Source organism: Trifolium pratense, linkage group LG6, assembly GCF_020283565.1.
Source record: "Trifolium pratense cultivar HEN17-A07 linkage group LG6, ARS_RC_1.1, whole genome shotgun sequence".
NCBI lineage: Eukaryota > Viridiplantae > Streptophyta > Magnoliopsida > Fabales > Fabaceae > Trifolium > Trifolium pratense.
Genome location: NC_060064.1, coordinates 42,858,742 through 42,874,299, shown reverse-complemented (window position 1 = coordinate 42,874,299; position 15,558 = coordinate 42,858,742). Strand labels below are relative to the sequence as shown.

The 15,558-nt window shown below is 30.2% G+C and overlaps 1 protein-coding gene and 2 long non-coding RNA genes across 3 annotated transcripts; 2 read left to right on the top strand and 1 right to left on the bottom strand.

Moving 5' to 3' along the window:
• Positions 1-4,039: 4,039 nt before the first annotated feature.
• LOC123892564 lies at positions 4,040-4,618 on the top strand. The gene is made up of 2 exons (XR_006803212.1): positions 4,040-4,077; positions 4,161-4,618. It is a non-coding gene; the product is annotated as an uncharacterized LOC123892564 (long non-coding RNA).
• A 2,690-nt stretch (positions 4,619-7,308) lies between these two features.
• Positions 7,309-9,564, bottom strand: LOC123892563. Its single transcript, XR_006803211.1, has 2 exons — positions 9,022-9,564; positions 7,309-7,962 (listed from the first exon to the last, which is right to left on the bottom strand). It is a non-coding gene; the product is annotated as an uncharacterized LOC123892563 (long non-coding RNA).
• Positions 9,565-14,569: 5,005 nt separating this feature from the next.
• On the top strand, positions 14,570-15,246 carry LOC123892309 (40S ribosomal protein S10-1-like). The gene is made up of 4 exons (XM_045942103.1): positions 14,570-14,626; positions 14,658-14,931; positions 15,024-15,159; positions 15,238-15,246. Exons 2-4 carry the CDS (start codon positions 14,741-14,743, stop codon positions 15,244-15,246), a joined length of 336 nt encoding a protein of 111 aa, XP_045798059.1. The 5' UTR covers positions 14,570-14,626; positions 14,658-14,740.
• The last annotated feature ends 312 nt before the right edge of the window (positions 15,247-15,558 follow it).

The window sequence follows — 15,558 nt, the reverse complement described above, 5'->3', positions numbered from 1 at the left end:
AAAATAAATAAATTAAGTTTTTAAAAATATATTTTACCAAACAACTTTTAGCTTAAAAATAGCTTTGAAGCTAAAAAAATAACGACTACCAAACAACTTTAGCTTTTTTCTAAAAAACTATTATTTTCACTTTTAACTTTCAGATAGCTTATAAGACCTAAAAGAGCCAGACCAAACGAACCCTAAATTAATGTTAATAATATAATGTCATTTTTTTAGTCATAAAAAAAACAATAAAAGTTGTGATTTTTTACTTGTACGAAGCATTATTAACGGTCGTTAAAATTTCAAATAATTTTATGCATTAGTCCACGATAGATCACTTGTAAAACTGATCCATCGCAGCACTAACTATTGAGGTAGCGGTTGGTCATGGCTCACTCCCGAGTACCGCATATAAGTATCTTTTACTAGTAAAAGGAAGGTTGAGTTGCTCATAAACAAGTATTTTGGTGATATGTCACTCTAAGAAAATGTTTCTAATCTCTATTAAAATCTTTTACTTATTTCTTTTAATTTATCAAATTAAATATAAAAAAACGAAATTAGCATCATCATAATTGTATGAGTAACCAAAAAAATCATCATAATTGTATGCATATTTTTACATTCCTCCAAATATAACTTATAAAATGAGAAAGTTTAGTGACTAATAGGTTCACTCTCACTCTTTAATTATAACCACCACCCTACATTCTTTTTCTACTCATTCCTAAATCTTAATATTTGACAATTTCACTCAATCTTTGAGCGTATTTCTACCATAGTGCTATGTATTGATATCCAACAATATTCATTTGTACTAATATTTAGTTTTTGTTCTTCATTTGTAGGTTGAAAGAAATAATTTTTCACTACAAATAGAATGTTAATGGATGAAAAGGTCGGTATTCTCAATTACTTTTATCAAATTATATTGTTCATTTAAAAGTTATCTTTAAAATATCTTTTTATCGTAACAATGATGGTAAGTAAACAATCTTATTTTTCTCATTTATTTACTGATATTGGTTTTTCTTTTGTTATCGAGAACATAGAACCGTTATATTATTTTAGTCTACTTACTCCAAATCCATGTGATAAAACCAGCGGAAGAAAAAGGTATATACTAATTTATAGATATTTTGTTTGAGTCATCATTTACTTTCTCCAAAATAACTCTTAGGTACATATTCTTCAACTTTTAATAATGTCTTATGTTCTTTTCTTACTTTTCATGTATGCCTTCACTAATTTATTGATTTATATGGCAGAATATTGACTAAAGTATCTATTGATTTTCATGCATCCTTACGAGAAATTTGTAAAACAAATGGTCACTCATATAAGAATATCTTATCATTAATTTATTGTATATTCAGTTTCACCCCTTTATTATTTATCCATTTTGTATTTCATATTCTTCATATATGTTTTGATTAATCCATAATTTTTATGATTGGATATCTATTATATTGATCGACCAAATTATATCTTGAAAATTGATATAACGTCTTTTACTATTAAGGAAGCTTGAATTACTCTTAGGCCTTCTTTGTGATGATGTGGCACCTCTAAGAAAATTCTTACAAAAGAATATATCAATAATGAAAAATGAAAAATGTAATTAAAAGTGACCAACTAATATTATAAGACCTACAAATTTATATTTCGGTTATGGTTCAGATAGAGAAATAAATGATACTATGACCATCAAATTCTCATGATTGTTGGAATTTTAAAATGAAATTCTCACAAGATATATCAACAAACAATTATGTATTCATATATTATTTGTCTCAACTTTCTACTAAATTTGGACTTATAATGATAAATAATTGAGAAAAAACTGAATTGCGCCATATTGACATTTTTGCGTTCAACTTTACTAAAAAATTCTCTGATAAACAAACAAAAAAAAATCTTCCTTAGAAAAAAACATTAATAATAGGTAATTTTACTAAAGTTATTGTATAACTATGAATATAATTTTATATTTGATATCGGACTTTTTAGAAAAAAGAATTGATAAATACGAGAACAATAACATGTCTATTATTAGTCCATAGAAGAAAAAATAATTGAAATCGGTTATGAGATTTATTTTATGCTTAATTTCAAATAATTGGAAACACAAATTAATAGTGTGACTTTTGATTATCTGCAAAAGAAACGATGCAATGATAACTAAACACTCATTACAATTAAATCTTATGACTGTTGGAATATTTCTCAATGTAACCATGATCCTTATATAACTAATATCTATTCACCCTATCACATACTTTTGTTTAGTCATGCTCTCTCATTTTTTGTATTTAAATTATTTTGTATGTTTTCTATGTATAGATATTTTAAAATATTATGTGTATATATATTCTCAACAAGTAAGTCAACCACTATATATATTTATCTTTTTAAGTATATATACGAATGTTATTCTATTTTCAATATCCATTTTTCACCTTTTTAAGGACTGAAGTTTAAAGATTGCTTTATGGAATAAATGTGGTCATTGCAGTGTGATGATTGTGAAGCACGTCAATTTGATCGGAAGTTTTCCTTCTATTTAAACCATGAATTTGGTATGTTTTGTAAAAAAAAAATGTATGTCTCAACTACATTAGAAATAATTTGAATGTATATGACCTATGCAAAAGTTTAGAAGTTAAAGGTTATAATTTATTTTACGACATCTCTATAAGCGAACTTTAAATTGTTCTTATGTCTCATATTTTCTTATTCTTTTTTTACCAATAATACATTGAAGAGGAGTTAAATAAGTTATTTTAATATCTATCATTTAACTATATGATATTATTATATTTATAACAATTATTATTTTTCATTTATAATATTATTATTTTGCAATGCACAGGTTTAGCCATAATAATATTAGTGATAGGCTTAAATATCATCTCTCACAACATCCATATTCTTTGTCCTACATTTGTACTTTCACAATATTAAAAAAAAAAATTATAAAACTCTCTTTTAAGATTAATCTTCAAATAAGATTCTCACTCGATTATGAAATCCAAAAAAATATATGTAACACATTAAAATAATATCTTAGTATTAATAAATATCAATTGGACTTGTCTGAGTGCCGGCTTCTACGAGGTTATCACACTTAATTATTTATTGGGTGTTGTTAGAGCATCCACGATGGAGCACTCCATTTTTGAGTACTTAAATGGTCTCACGTAGACACATCATCAATTTATTATTTTTTTTAATAATAGTACCTAATAGGTACTCAACCCCTCCAATGGAGCATTTCTTAAAAAGTTCTAAAATGGGTCCCATCAATAACTCCACATCATTAAAATTTGAAATTTAATTTAAAATAATATTGCCATATTAAATTTTTTTGAATATATTAAATAAAGTGGGTCCCATAAAAAGAAGAGAGAGAGTTCTTATATTAGAAGGAGTACTTATTAGGTACTAAAATGTGTTGTGCTCCAATGGTAGTACCTAATAAGTACCATGAGTACCTAATAGGTACTACACCATTGGAGATGGTCTTAACATGTGCATATAAGGCACATGTTAAGGTATCTTAATATAGAAATTTAATATTTAATGATACAAAAATTTAATGCTTAAAAAGTTAAAATTTAATGCTTCAACATTTAATACTTTCTATTTTTGTTTCCTTAATATGTGTCATTGGTGCACATGTTAACATTCTCCTTATTTATTTCCTATGATTGTGTATTAAGATACTAACTAGAATATTCTATAGAGGCGTATCTTTTACTAGTAAAAGGAAGGTTGAGTTGCTCATAAGCAAGCATTGTGATGATGTGGCACTCTAAAAAATAGTTCCTAATCTCTATTAAAATCTTAATATTGTCTCTTTTAATTTATTAAATTAATTTTTTTTTAAAAAAACTAATGCATTATTTAGCATCATCATAATTGTATGCATCCTTTAACATTCCTCCAAATATAACTTACAAAGTAGAAAAGTTTAGTGACTTTCACTCTCTCTCACACTCTTTATAACCACCACCTCACATTCATTTTCTACTCATTCCTAAATCTTAACATTTGACAATTTCACTCAATCTTTGAGTTTATTTCTACATGGTGCTATATATACTAATGTTTAGTTTTTGTTATCCTACAATATTCATATGTACTAATGTTTAGTTTTTGTTCTTCATTTGTAGCTTGGAAGAAATAATTTTTCACTGCAGATAGAATGCTAATGGATGAAAAGGTCGGTATTCTCAATTACTCTTATCAAATTATTGTCATTTAAATCTTTAATTTTTTTTTTATCATAACAATGGTTGTAAGTAAACAATCTTATTTTTCTCATTTATTTACTGATATTGGTTGTTCTTTTGTTATCAAGAACATAGAACCAATGATAATTTTTAAGAGGCTTCATTCCATGTAAGATGACAAAATATATTCCTTTCTCAAATTGTATCTAATAAAGAGTCAACTAATATTATGGAGCAAGAAAGTTGTGGAAGATTTAGAGGATTGAGATATATGATGTTTGAAGAATTTTCCAATAGTTAGATAATAAATTTATAGCATCAATATGTTTGGTGCAAGTGATTCATTTTTTTTTATAATTTTCATCTATGTTTTGAAGGAATTCACTTTCAATTCTAAATTTTAGTTCATTTAAAAAAAGAAAAGAATGTTATAACCACTATTATAACATGGGTCCATAGTCTTTATAACTAAATGTGAGTATATGTTTATACTCACGTTTTTCCTCTACATTCATAGACGGTTAGATAAATTATGCAAGCATTGTGGTGAAGTTCAAATCTTCTAATTTCAGGGATACTTTAAACTTATATATTCAGACTAAATTATGTAAGCATTGTGTGAATTGTGATAATGATAATGACTTTGACATGATATTTAGCTTGCATTACTTATGACAATGTGACACTTCTAAAAGAAAATCCTAATACTCATTTGTAACTTCTCCCCTTTCTTATTCTATTTAATTAATGATGATTAAAAGTAATGAATATTGAAAGGTTTAGTTTTTATTCATGGGACCTTTCATTTTCATATTGAGTTTTAATTGCATGTCATATACAATCAGTTTACGTATTTAATTGTAAATTACAATTCTATCATGCATGCATTTACTTGAAAAAAAATTATACCTACAACAAAAAAAAAATAATTTAGAATTTTAAAATTTTGCATATAATAAAAATATTATAATTTCACACCACTAATAATATTAACTTAGGACAACTTTCAAGTTACAAAAACTATCATCTATTTTTAATTTTGTTAAAATAGATAGTCATAATTATTTAACAATTGCTTATAATAAACGAAAAATATGATTGAAACATATATGTAGGACTTTGAGAATATGATTTAAGAGTATTTACGGCCCAAAATAAATATAGAGAGATATTTATATGAATAATATAACATTTTTAAGCAAATAATAAGATGAGATGTTAAATTCTTCTAAAATAAACTTTCTTTTTCGGGTGTCGGGTCTCGAACCAAGTTCCTCTAGGTTGAAGATTAACTCCTCAACCAAGTGACCTCTCGGGAGACATGCAAAATAAACTTTCTTTACCTGAGCCAAATAACTGAACCTAAATTCAAATATATGAAATCATCATCCAAACTTATATATTGGCAACAAAAAGTATTTAAGGTTTATATATAGGCTAAATTGCAGTTTTGGCCCCCCACGTTTCATAATTGTGAGATTTTGGCCCCCCCAAGTTTCAAATGAGCGATTTTGGCCCCCCACGTTTGCCCCCTTTTGCATTTCTTGGTCCCCCTTGACTATTTTGACCAAAAACCTGCTGACATGAAATATTTTTGACACGTGTCTTAATTGTATTGGCCAACCAAAATTATAAGAAAATTTAAGGAAAGGTCACGTGACTCTTTTTATGTTGGGATTAATTTTTTATTTTTTTTTACAAATTGTAAAAAACAACAATTAAAAGTCTTAATTTAACAATCAGATGTTAGTACCTCTGTTGGTAGTCTTAAATCGCAATTTTGGTTAGAAAACTCTAACATCTGATTGCTAAAATTAAGGCTTTTTATTGTTGATTTTTACAAATTTTTTTAAAAAAATAAATAATTAACCCCAACAAAAAAAGAGTCACGTGACCTTTCCTTAAATTTTTTTTTTAAAAAAAAATAATAAATTTTGGTTGGCCAATACAATTAAGACACGTGTCAAAAGTATTCGATGTCAGCAGGTTTTTGGTCAAAATAGTCAGGGGGACCAAGAAATGCAAAAGGGGGCAAACGTGGGGGGCCAAAATCGCTCATTTGAAACTTGGGGGGCCAAAATCGCACAATTATAAAACGTGGGGGGCCAAAACTGCAATTTAGCCTTATATATATTATAACAAAAATACACTAAATATTCAAGCAAATATTATTAAATAAGAGACTCAAAAACTAAAAATAAATTTGTAGGGTCACAAACTTTACCATAAAAAAGAAAAAACAAACCAAAACAAAAAAAGACTAAGAAAACAAATGTAAACTAAACAATATACTAAAAAAATTGGGACTAATAAAGTCGGGATAAAATTTCACCAAATGAATATGTGAGGAGAAACTTCAAAAGACCGAAAGAGAAGTAAGTAGAAAAGCTATTTGGTGCCTTAAATTGCATATAAGGGAGTAAACGGCCGGTTACGTTATTTGATACGTAATTTTCAAAAAACGAGATCACGTGATAAAAAAAAAGTATGTATGTACGCATGCCTCCAACTGTTATTGAAAATACAATAACGGAGACATAAAAAAATAAAAAGCAAAGTGACATATGACTGTAAAGTTGTCATTCATATAAAGAAAACCTAAGATCTTATAGGAGCACACAATTAAAATAAAATATGATGTATCCCTTCAAATTTATAAAATATTATAAGAGATCTATTACATTAAAATATAAACAAAACTATGATATAAATAAATAAAATCTAATATTTCTAAACAACTTTTTTTTTATATACATATACTAATATTAAACATGATCATATTTTAAATTAATTATGTTTTAATTATGTGTGATTAAACTTATCACAATTATTATTTTTCATTTATAAAATTATTTTAGTTATATATTTTAATCGAACCCGTGCAACGCACGGGTTTACCCCTAGTAATAAATAGTTACACAACTATGAAGATAGCTAAGTATAATAAGATATTTTTTTTGTATCTCTATTGTCACGACCCAATCTCGGATCATGACCGGCGCACAAGCTAACACTAACTCATCATATCGTCAGCCCGTGCAAGCCTAATACACTAGCTATAATCTATACACTATAACAAAGACACTTATTTAAAATATACAGTTACTGAAATTATAGCTCGACAGGGAGGGTCCCTGGTCCTACGTATCCCTAAACAATTAGGGAATCAGAGCCACGTAGTTCTCTAAGTGTTGGTTAACTATCAGCAAAATATATAAAGCTATTTCATTTCATTATGCACACTAAAGCGGTCGTACTTTGAAAACTTATACCAAAAATACTATTTTACAACATCAAGGGAAACAATATTTGATAAAATCTTTAACAGGAACCACTTGTTAATCATATACGAAGTTCTACACGCACACCTACACTTAAAACTAATAATAAGCTTGTCATATCTAATATCACTTATCTTTTCCCACTATGTTGACATAAACCACATTGTCTCTTCGTTGTGGTGAACGGTACTAACCACATTATCTCTTCGTTGTGGCGAACGGATACCACCTTATCTCTTCGTAGTGGTGAACGAATATACCACATTATCTCTTCGTTGTGGCGAACGGCTATACCACCTTATCTCTTCGTGGTGGCGAACGGATATACCACATTATCTCTTCGTTGTGGCGAACGGCTATACCACCTTATCTCTTCGTGGTGGCGAACGGATATACCACATTATCTCTTCGTTGTGGCGAACGGCTATACCACCTTATCTCTTCGTGGTGGCGAACGGTACCTTTATATTTCTAATAAAACATTAAAATATAATTTACCGGTACTTTACTCAATGTGAATCTATTCTTATTTAACTTATCATATTTAACATGAAAAATCCTAACACACTTGTAAATAATGTATAAGTGGCACCATATCGAAATCAATTTCCTAATGTGTCCTATAAATCCAAACAATAGCAATCTTCTTCACATAAAGTATATCACTTCAACCGTGTTCCGAGTCATTTCATTTCACATGCATATGCTTCATTGAAATACTATCTAGATCGATAGATTATTGATCTCAACGTATTTATATTCACAATATGTCATTCTTTTCTAGCCACACCGGTTCATTCTTATCTTTCCTTTAACTATAAATTAAAAGGAAACTATGCTCGGCTAAAATAAAGCCTCTAAGCATCATTAATACCACTAAACCAAACTATGGTTAGTTACTTGGCAATTCCTATTAATTCAAAATATGAGTACACATAATACTAAACAAAAGAGTATAAACTAGCATAATTTCATGTCTACATCACCTAAGCTCATAAGAATACAAGTTGAGACAAAACCATAGGGATGATCACCTCTGTTAGTGACAATTAACGTCTAAAAGAGCTGTTATACTTGTAGCAAAGTTACCAAAGTGTTTAAACAGTCCATTCAAACTATTTTACTACAATCTAACTACTCTTTAATGTGTTATAACAGTCCCCAATGAAATATTAACATGAGATTCTAACTAGTTCATATTCTATCATGATAAAACATGATTCTAACATACTTTAATTCTTACAATAAAGTCTATTAGTTTTAAAAGAGTGCCAATAGTTCCAAAACAGTCCCAAAACCATTCCAATATTGAATATTCTAGAATCTCAGCTAGATTGTAATTAAATCATAACAGAATATGAATCTAACATACTCTAATTTCTACATTGAAGTCTCCAATCATAATTTAGCAATAGTTGGGGTAGAATTTCTTAACATTCCAACACATGCCACTTCTCATACTTAGGTTTACTTTAAAATTCTAGTTTCTACCAAAATTAAAGCCTAATAAAAGAATTCACCTTAGTTATTTGAAGATGAAGATGAAGATGGCGATGGACCTCTTTAAATCTTGTCGGTTTCAAACCCTCTTTCCTTTCACTAACCCAAATCTTGAAGCTTTAGCCTTTAATTCCTTTCAATGGACTCTCTAACTCATTGGAAGAAGCTTATTCTCCATGAATATATTACATGTACTTAGTGTTAGAGAGGAATTGGAAAGATTTTGAAATCATGATATGGAGAGAGTGTGGGTTCGGGAGAGTTCCTGAGAAAATAGAGAGAAATTGAATGAAAAAAAATAATATCCTGATTTGGGTTATGTTTATCCATTATAACATGTTCATCCCAATTACCTAAATTACCCTCTCTTTTGTTAAATAATTACTATAGTATAAATAATTTGTAACTAAATTTTTTAATTGGTAGTAAAAAGTAAAAAGAGCACTTGCCACTAATATCTATTTAGCTAGAATGTTACAACAACTGGGTTTTAATTAAATTAGTAACTTAATTTAACTTTAGGCCAATGATAATTATTATTAACTACAATAAGATTTTGGGTTATTACATCTATCCTCATCTATCTATTTATATATCTTTTGAGGCAGTAGCACTTTGCTACTCCTTTTTTTTTTTTTTTTTTAAAAAAGTATAATAAGATAAGAAAATAACTACTATTTGTACTTTCAAGTTGGCATGTTGCTAAAAATTCATAAATGTATTGGTTTATAAACTTGAGACTTGGAGAATAGTGTTTTTAATTGATGACTTTTCATTGGAAGAAAGGTTCACTGAAATTGTAATCGAATTAAGTTTGTTTTTGGTGTGGAAAGAATTAATGGTGTTCAATTTCATCAACTCCAACAAAAGTAGGGACTTGTTTGGAATGAACCAAATGTTCAACTGTGGATTGTTGACTTCTTGTTGTGGATCTATTGATTAACATGCATTCATTGACTCTGAAAGAGTTTTGCTAACAAGTTGAGTGTCGATCTTTATTTGGATTTAACGCAGTAAAAATTAATTTTAGATAGATGTGAGTTTAAATTATTTATATTTAAATATAGTTATCAATTATAATAAACTTTGAGGATAAACTTTTCTTTGGATTCGTCCATCCAAATATCATTATGATGTTAATTCTCCGGTTCCTAATAAAGGAGGTCCCAATAATTCATAGTTCGGCCATAAAGTAAGTAAAGTCTGATTAAGAATTATTCTCGCTAAGAATTGAAATCGGGTTCTCCCGAACGATTCGTTCTAATGGGAGCTCATGAACGTATTTGAGCTCAATATCTTAGTTATTCATCCAAATTGCTTTTTTTAAGAAAAAATTGCATTGGTTGTTATGAGCTATAAATCACACGACTTATTCAAAATAATGTCTATCACACCCCATGGTTATTTCGACTTTGGAAAGAATGTGGTTGAATGATGTACCAATTAAGGTAGGCATATTTGGTTGGAGGTCGATATTAGCAAAATTGGCCACGCGAGAGCAGGGTTAGCTAATCAGGGAATCATTACAAACCCATGCGAGCTCTATTGCGCATTTTGTTTCTTCTAAAAAAATGTATTCTTTAACGTAACAAATTACTTTTCTTCTAGTATTGTTTAACTTTATTTTCTTAGCGTAATACACGATTGCTATATTGTTTGTTTGTTTTTTAGATAGCAGTACTGTATATGGTTACATTCATTCAATTTGTCATTCAGAATCTGGGATTAATTTTTTTTTTTTGGAATGGCGGGATCGCATTTGTTGACTTGGTATGATTCGGTATGTGCATGTAGTTAATTAAGTTGACATAGTATGAGATTCTCTTTACTCATAATTGAATAAACATTTATTATTTCTGCAATATAATTAAAATTGCAATCATATCATGACACTTATGAGCTTTTATTGAATTCATTAATTTTGATTGGTCTCAATAACGATTTTTAATTTTTTCAAAAAAAATTATGGATGATCTATATTATATAATCTTTCAATCCAACGGTGAATTTTGTAAAATTCGTATTCGTTATAATGTTATTCGACACTTGTGCACCATGCACCACTTCATTCAATCTTTCATGTTAGAATTGACCCAAATTTTAATATATTATTTCTACTTTTGTTTCTTTAACATGTATTCTAATAACACATGTTAACATTTTCCATTAAGAAATACAATATCTTGATAAATAATAGGCTAAATTGCAGTTTTGGCCCCCCACGTTTCATAATTCTGCGATTTTGGCCCCCCACGTTTCACATGTGTGATTTTGGCCCCCCACGTTTTCATAATTGTGCGATTTTGGCCCCCACGTTTCAAATGTGCGATTTTGGCCCCCAAAGTTTGCCCCCTTTTGCATTTCTTGGTCCCCGTTGACTATTTTGACAAAAAATTGCTGACATGAAATATTTTTGACACGTGTCTTAATTGTATTGGCCAACCAAAATTTATTATTATTTTTTTAAAAAAAAAAAAATTAATCCAACTATTCTAATTTATTATTAATATTTTTGACACGTGTCTTAATGAAATATTTCTAATTGTCTTAAATTATTATTGTGTATCTACCAATTATTCCTAATTTGGTGTTGGTAAAGAATTACAAGTGTTAAAGACAATTAGGAAATGTGGAATGTTTATATATGCACTTTGTGCATTATTAGTATATGTAAATATTACATTTAGTATCAATGAAGAGACTCATTTATTATCAAAACCAAATATTGTATTCTTTAAACAATTAAGACATGTGTCAAAAATATTCCATGTCAACAATTTTTGGTTATAATAGTCAACGGGGACAAAAAAATGCAAAAGGGGGCAAACGTGGGGGGCCAAAATCGCACATGTGAAATGTAGGGGGCCAAAATTGCACAATTATGAAACGTGGGGGGCCAAAATCGCACATGTGAAACGTGGGGGGCCAAAATCGCACAATTATGAAACGTGGGGGGCCAAAACTGCAATTTAGCCTAAATAATAACATCAATGTCTCCGTAAAGTTGCAGATGGAAACTTCAAAGTGACTGTGAAGGTATTTAGATCATCTGGAGTGACTTAGTATAATAAAGACACTTTGAAAGTTTTGGGGAATAAACACTTGTACAGGCCACCTCCCTCTACGCCAACCACCATGTTTGTTGAAGCTCCCCATGTGGTTGAAGTTGACAATGTTCTCACATGCATTCAATTGTTCCTTAAAGGGACATCATGTGGTAGGGATGGATTGCGTGTCCAACACCTATTAGATGCAATGTGTGGATAAGATTCTCCGGTGGTAAGAGATCTTTTAGGTGCTATCACTCTAGTGGTTAATTAACTTCTGGCTTGGAGGAAGATGCCCAATTAGTTTGTTAGAGTTTGTAGCTTCCGCACCCTTGACTCTGTTACTAAAGACCGATGGCGGGAACGACTTATTGCAGTAGATACTATTTGGAGATATCTAGTATCCAAGATCGCTATGAAAGGAGACGGTAAAGATGTGGCCAATATCTCAATAATTTTCAATTTGGGGTTGGAATATCAGGTGGTGTTTGAGGCTGTTTTGCACAATGCCAAAATGGTGCTGATCCAGTGATTTTCAATTTGGTTATGCTCACGGTAGACTTCTCGAATGCTTTCAACATGATTGACAGGTCGACATTGTTACAAGAGGTGAGAGTGGAATGTCCATCTATTTCTTTGTGGGTTGAGTTTCTCTATTGTTCGGTCAGACATCGAGGTTGTACCTTGGCAATGGACATATTATGGCAGCCACTAGAGTGCAACAAGGTGACCCGTTGTGACCACTTCTTTTCGCTCTTGTGCTACAGCCTCTGGAACAGCTCGGGCCCCTCCTCTTATATAGTAGGAAATCTGGCACTGCACCTCACGATCTTCTCTACTTCACTCTGTAGAGTTTTTGCCTTTCGTAGGAATCAAAACACGTACCCTAGAGTTCAAGTACATGTTCAATTCATTCCTACTACCAAATGAGCTAGCTCTGGCATCAAGTGGGTATGAGTTCAATTCTTTAAAAGTTATGGCATCACAGGACCATCTATTCTAGTTCAGTTCTAGTATCAAGTTGTTATAATTGAATTCTTTAAAAGTTAACAAAAAGTTAATGTTCCGTAAAAAAAAAAACAAAAAGCTAATGTTATCAAGATCCTTCTTCTTTGTCCCAAAAGTCCTAACTTAACTGACAAAAAATGTCGAAATTGTTAGGCCGAACGTCTTGACTCGGATTCGAACCCGAGATCTGACAATTATGTGAGTTTAATTTCAGTGGATTTACCACTTCATCTAAGAAAAAAAAAATCTTTTTAAGCATGGAAAACGTTAATGTCACAAATAATTAATTGGTAACATGTTTTCAAAAGTCACAATGATAGAGTTTTGATTTTTATTATTTTACCACTAGTGTTTTAAACTACAGTTGACAATCGAAATTGTAGACATGGGATTGGAAGAGGCTTAGCTCAAGTATTAAGCAATGTTTTACAGTACTTTTTTATTAGTAAATCACTTAATCATCATTAAGTGACATTTATTGTTAAATATAATGAATTTGTTTTTGTTAACATAAAAAATACTCCCTCCGTCATGCCATCAGGTTTGGTCTAGTAGTGAGCGATTTGGGTAGTATGATATATGACCCGAGTTCAATTCTCAGCACATTATAAACCAAAAAAAAAAAATACTCCCTCCGTCAAATAACGAGTGATTCATTTGATCCATTCACACAAATTGGAAAAAATTATTAAAAAAATCATTTTATTAAGTTTTCCTTATGTGTATTCACAATTACCATAAATCTAAAGTCGAATATATATTGAATTAAGAGTATTTGTCAAAAAAATAAATAATAATTAAATAGTATTAATTGGATTGTATAATTAAAAATTATATTTTATTAAAAATTAAAAGAATGGAAGATCTTCATATGCATTTGAGTCTGCCACCAAGTGAAACTTCATATGCATTAAGTTTTCCATGATGCAGATCTTCTTCACCAAAGGTCAATAAAAATAACATTATATCAAATGAGTGTTATATCAAATGAGTTGATCAAATGAGTTTGAAATATGAATGTTATATCAAATGAGTTGACTTCACTACAAAAAAGGTATTGAGTAACATTATTTTTCACCATAACAAAAATATTGGATGATTGTTGTTTGCCTCCTAAATTGTTCACACTAAAAAACAGATTATCAAAAGATATTTTTCGATAAAATTATACTACTAAGAGATATCTTTCGGTTAAATTTACACTACAGGAAGATATCTCCCGGGGACATAGGAGGAGGGTATTCTGGTTAATTTAGAGGCCGAAGAATAGGCCCAGAAAGAAAGGCCGAATAGGCCCGTGATTACCACGATCGTCATCGTCATCATAAAACACAATTCGACAGTACATTAGGGTTGCAGCACCAACCATCACTGAAGAAGTGAATTTTTTCGCCGCGCCTCCTCATCCACACACACAACTTGTAACCATAGTACTTCTCAATTCCATTTCAAACATAGATTGAAAATTTAACTTTGAATCAACTTATATATATATGTTTATTTGTTTATTTATCTTATCAGATCATTTCCGAGAAAAATCGTAGAGAGATCTCCAAATACCTCTTCCAAGGTATGTTAACTTTGATTAAGTTGTTGTTTAGAGGGAGTTTGTTATGCAAAGAAGGATTACAATCTTGCAAAGCATCCAGATATTGATGTACCAAATCTGCAAGTGATTAAGCTCATGCAGAGCTTCAAATCAAGGGAATATGTCAGAGAAACTTTTGCTTGGATGCACTATTACTCGTTTCTTACCAATGATGGAATTGAGTTCCTTAGGACTTACCTCAATCTTCCATATGAGATTGTGCCAGCTACTTTGAAGAAACAGGCTAAGCCAACTGGTGCAAGGCCATTCGGCGGTGATAGCCCTAGGTATCCATCAATGTTGTTTGTGTTTTTGAAATTTTTCTGTTAATGTTTTTATTGTGTTGTTTGAATTTGAATGAAATGTTGTTTTTGAATAGGGGTCCACCTAGATTCGAGGGAGAAAGGAGATTTGGTGGTGACCGTGATGGTTATCGTGGAGGTCCTAGAGGACCTGGTGGTGAGTTTGGTGGAGAAAAGGGTGGAGCTCCAGCCGACTATAGACCTTCTTTCGGGGTAATCTTATTATTACTTAATTGTTTCATTTTGTAATTTTCTGTAAATTTCTGTGTGTCAAAATTTATATTTATGAAGATACAATGAAATGAAATACATTGAAGTTATAGAGTCTAGGAATATTAACAACTAATCTAGGAAGTTGTATAGTCAAAGAATCTATAAATATTTTCTTAATTATAACAAGCCTCCTCAAGCTGGAGCATACATGTCATATGCATAAAGCTTATTACAAATATATTCAACCCGAGGTCCGCTAAGAGACTTAGTAAATATATTAGCCAATTGATCATTTGAACCCACAAAATCAGTTATTATTTCTCCGGAAAGAACCTTATCCCTTATAGAGTGACAGTCGATCTCTATGTGTTAAGTTAGTTACAATGATTCTGTTAATTA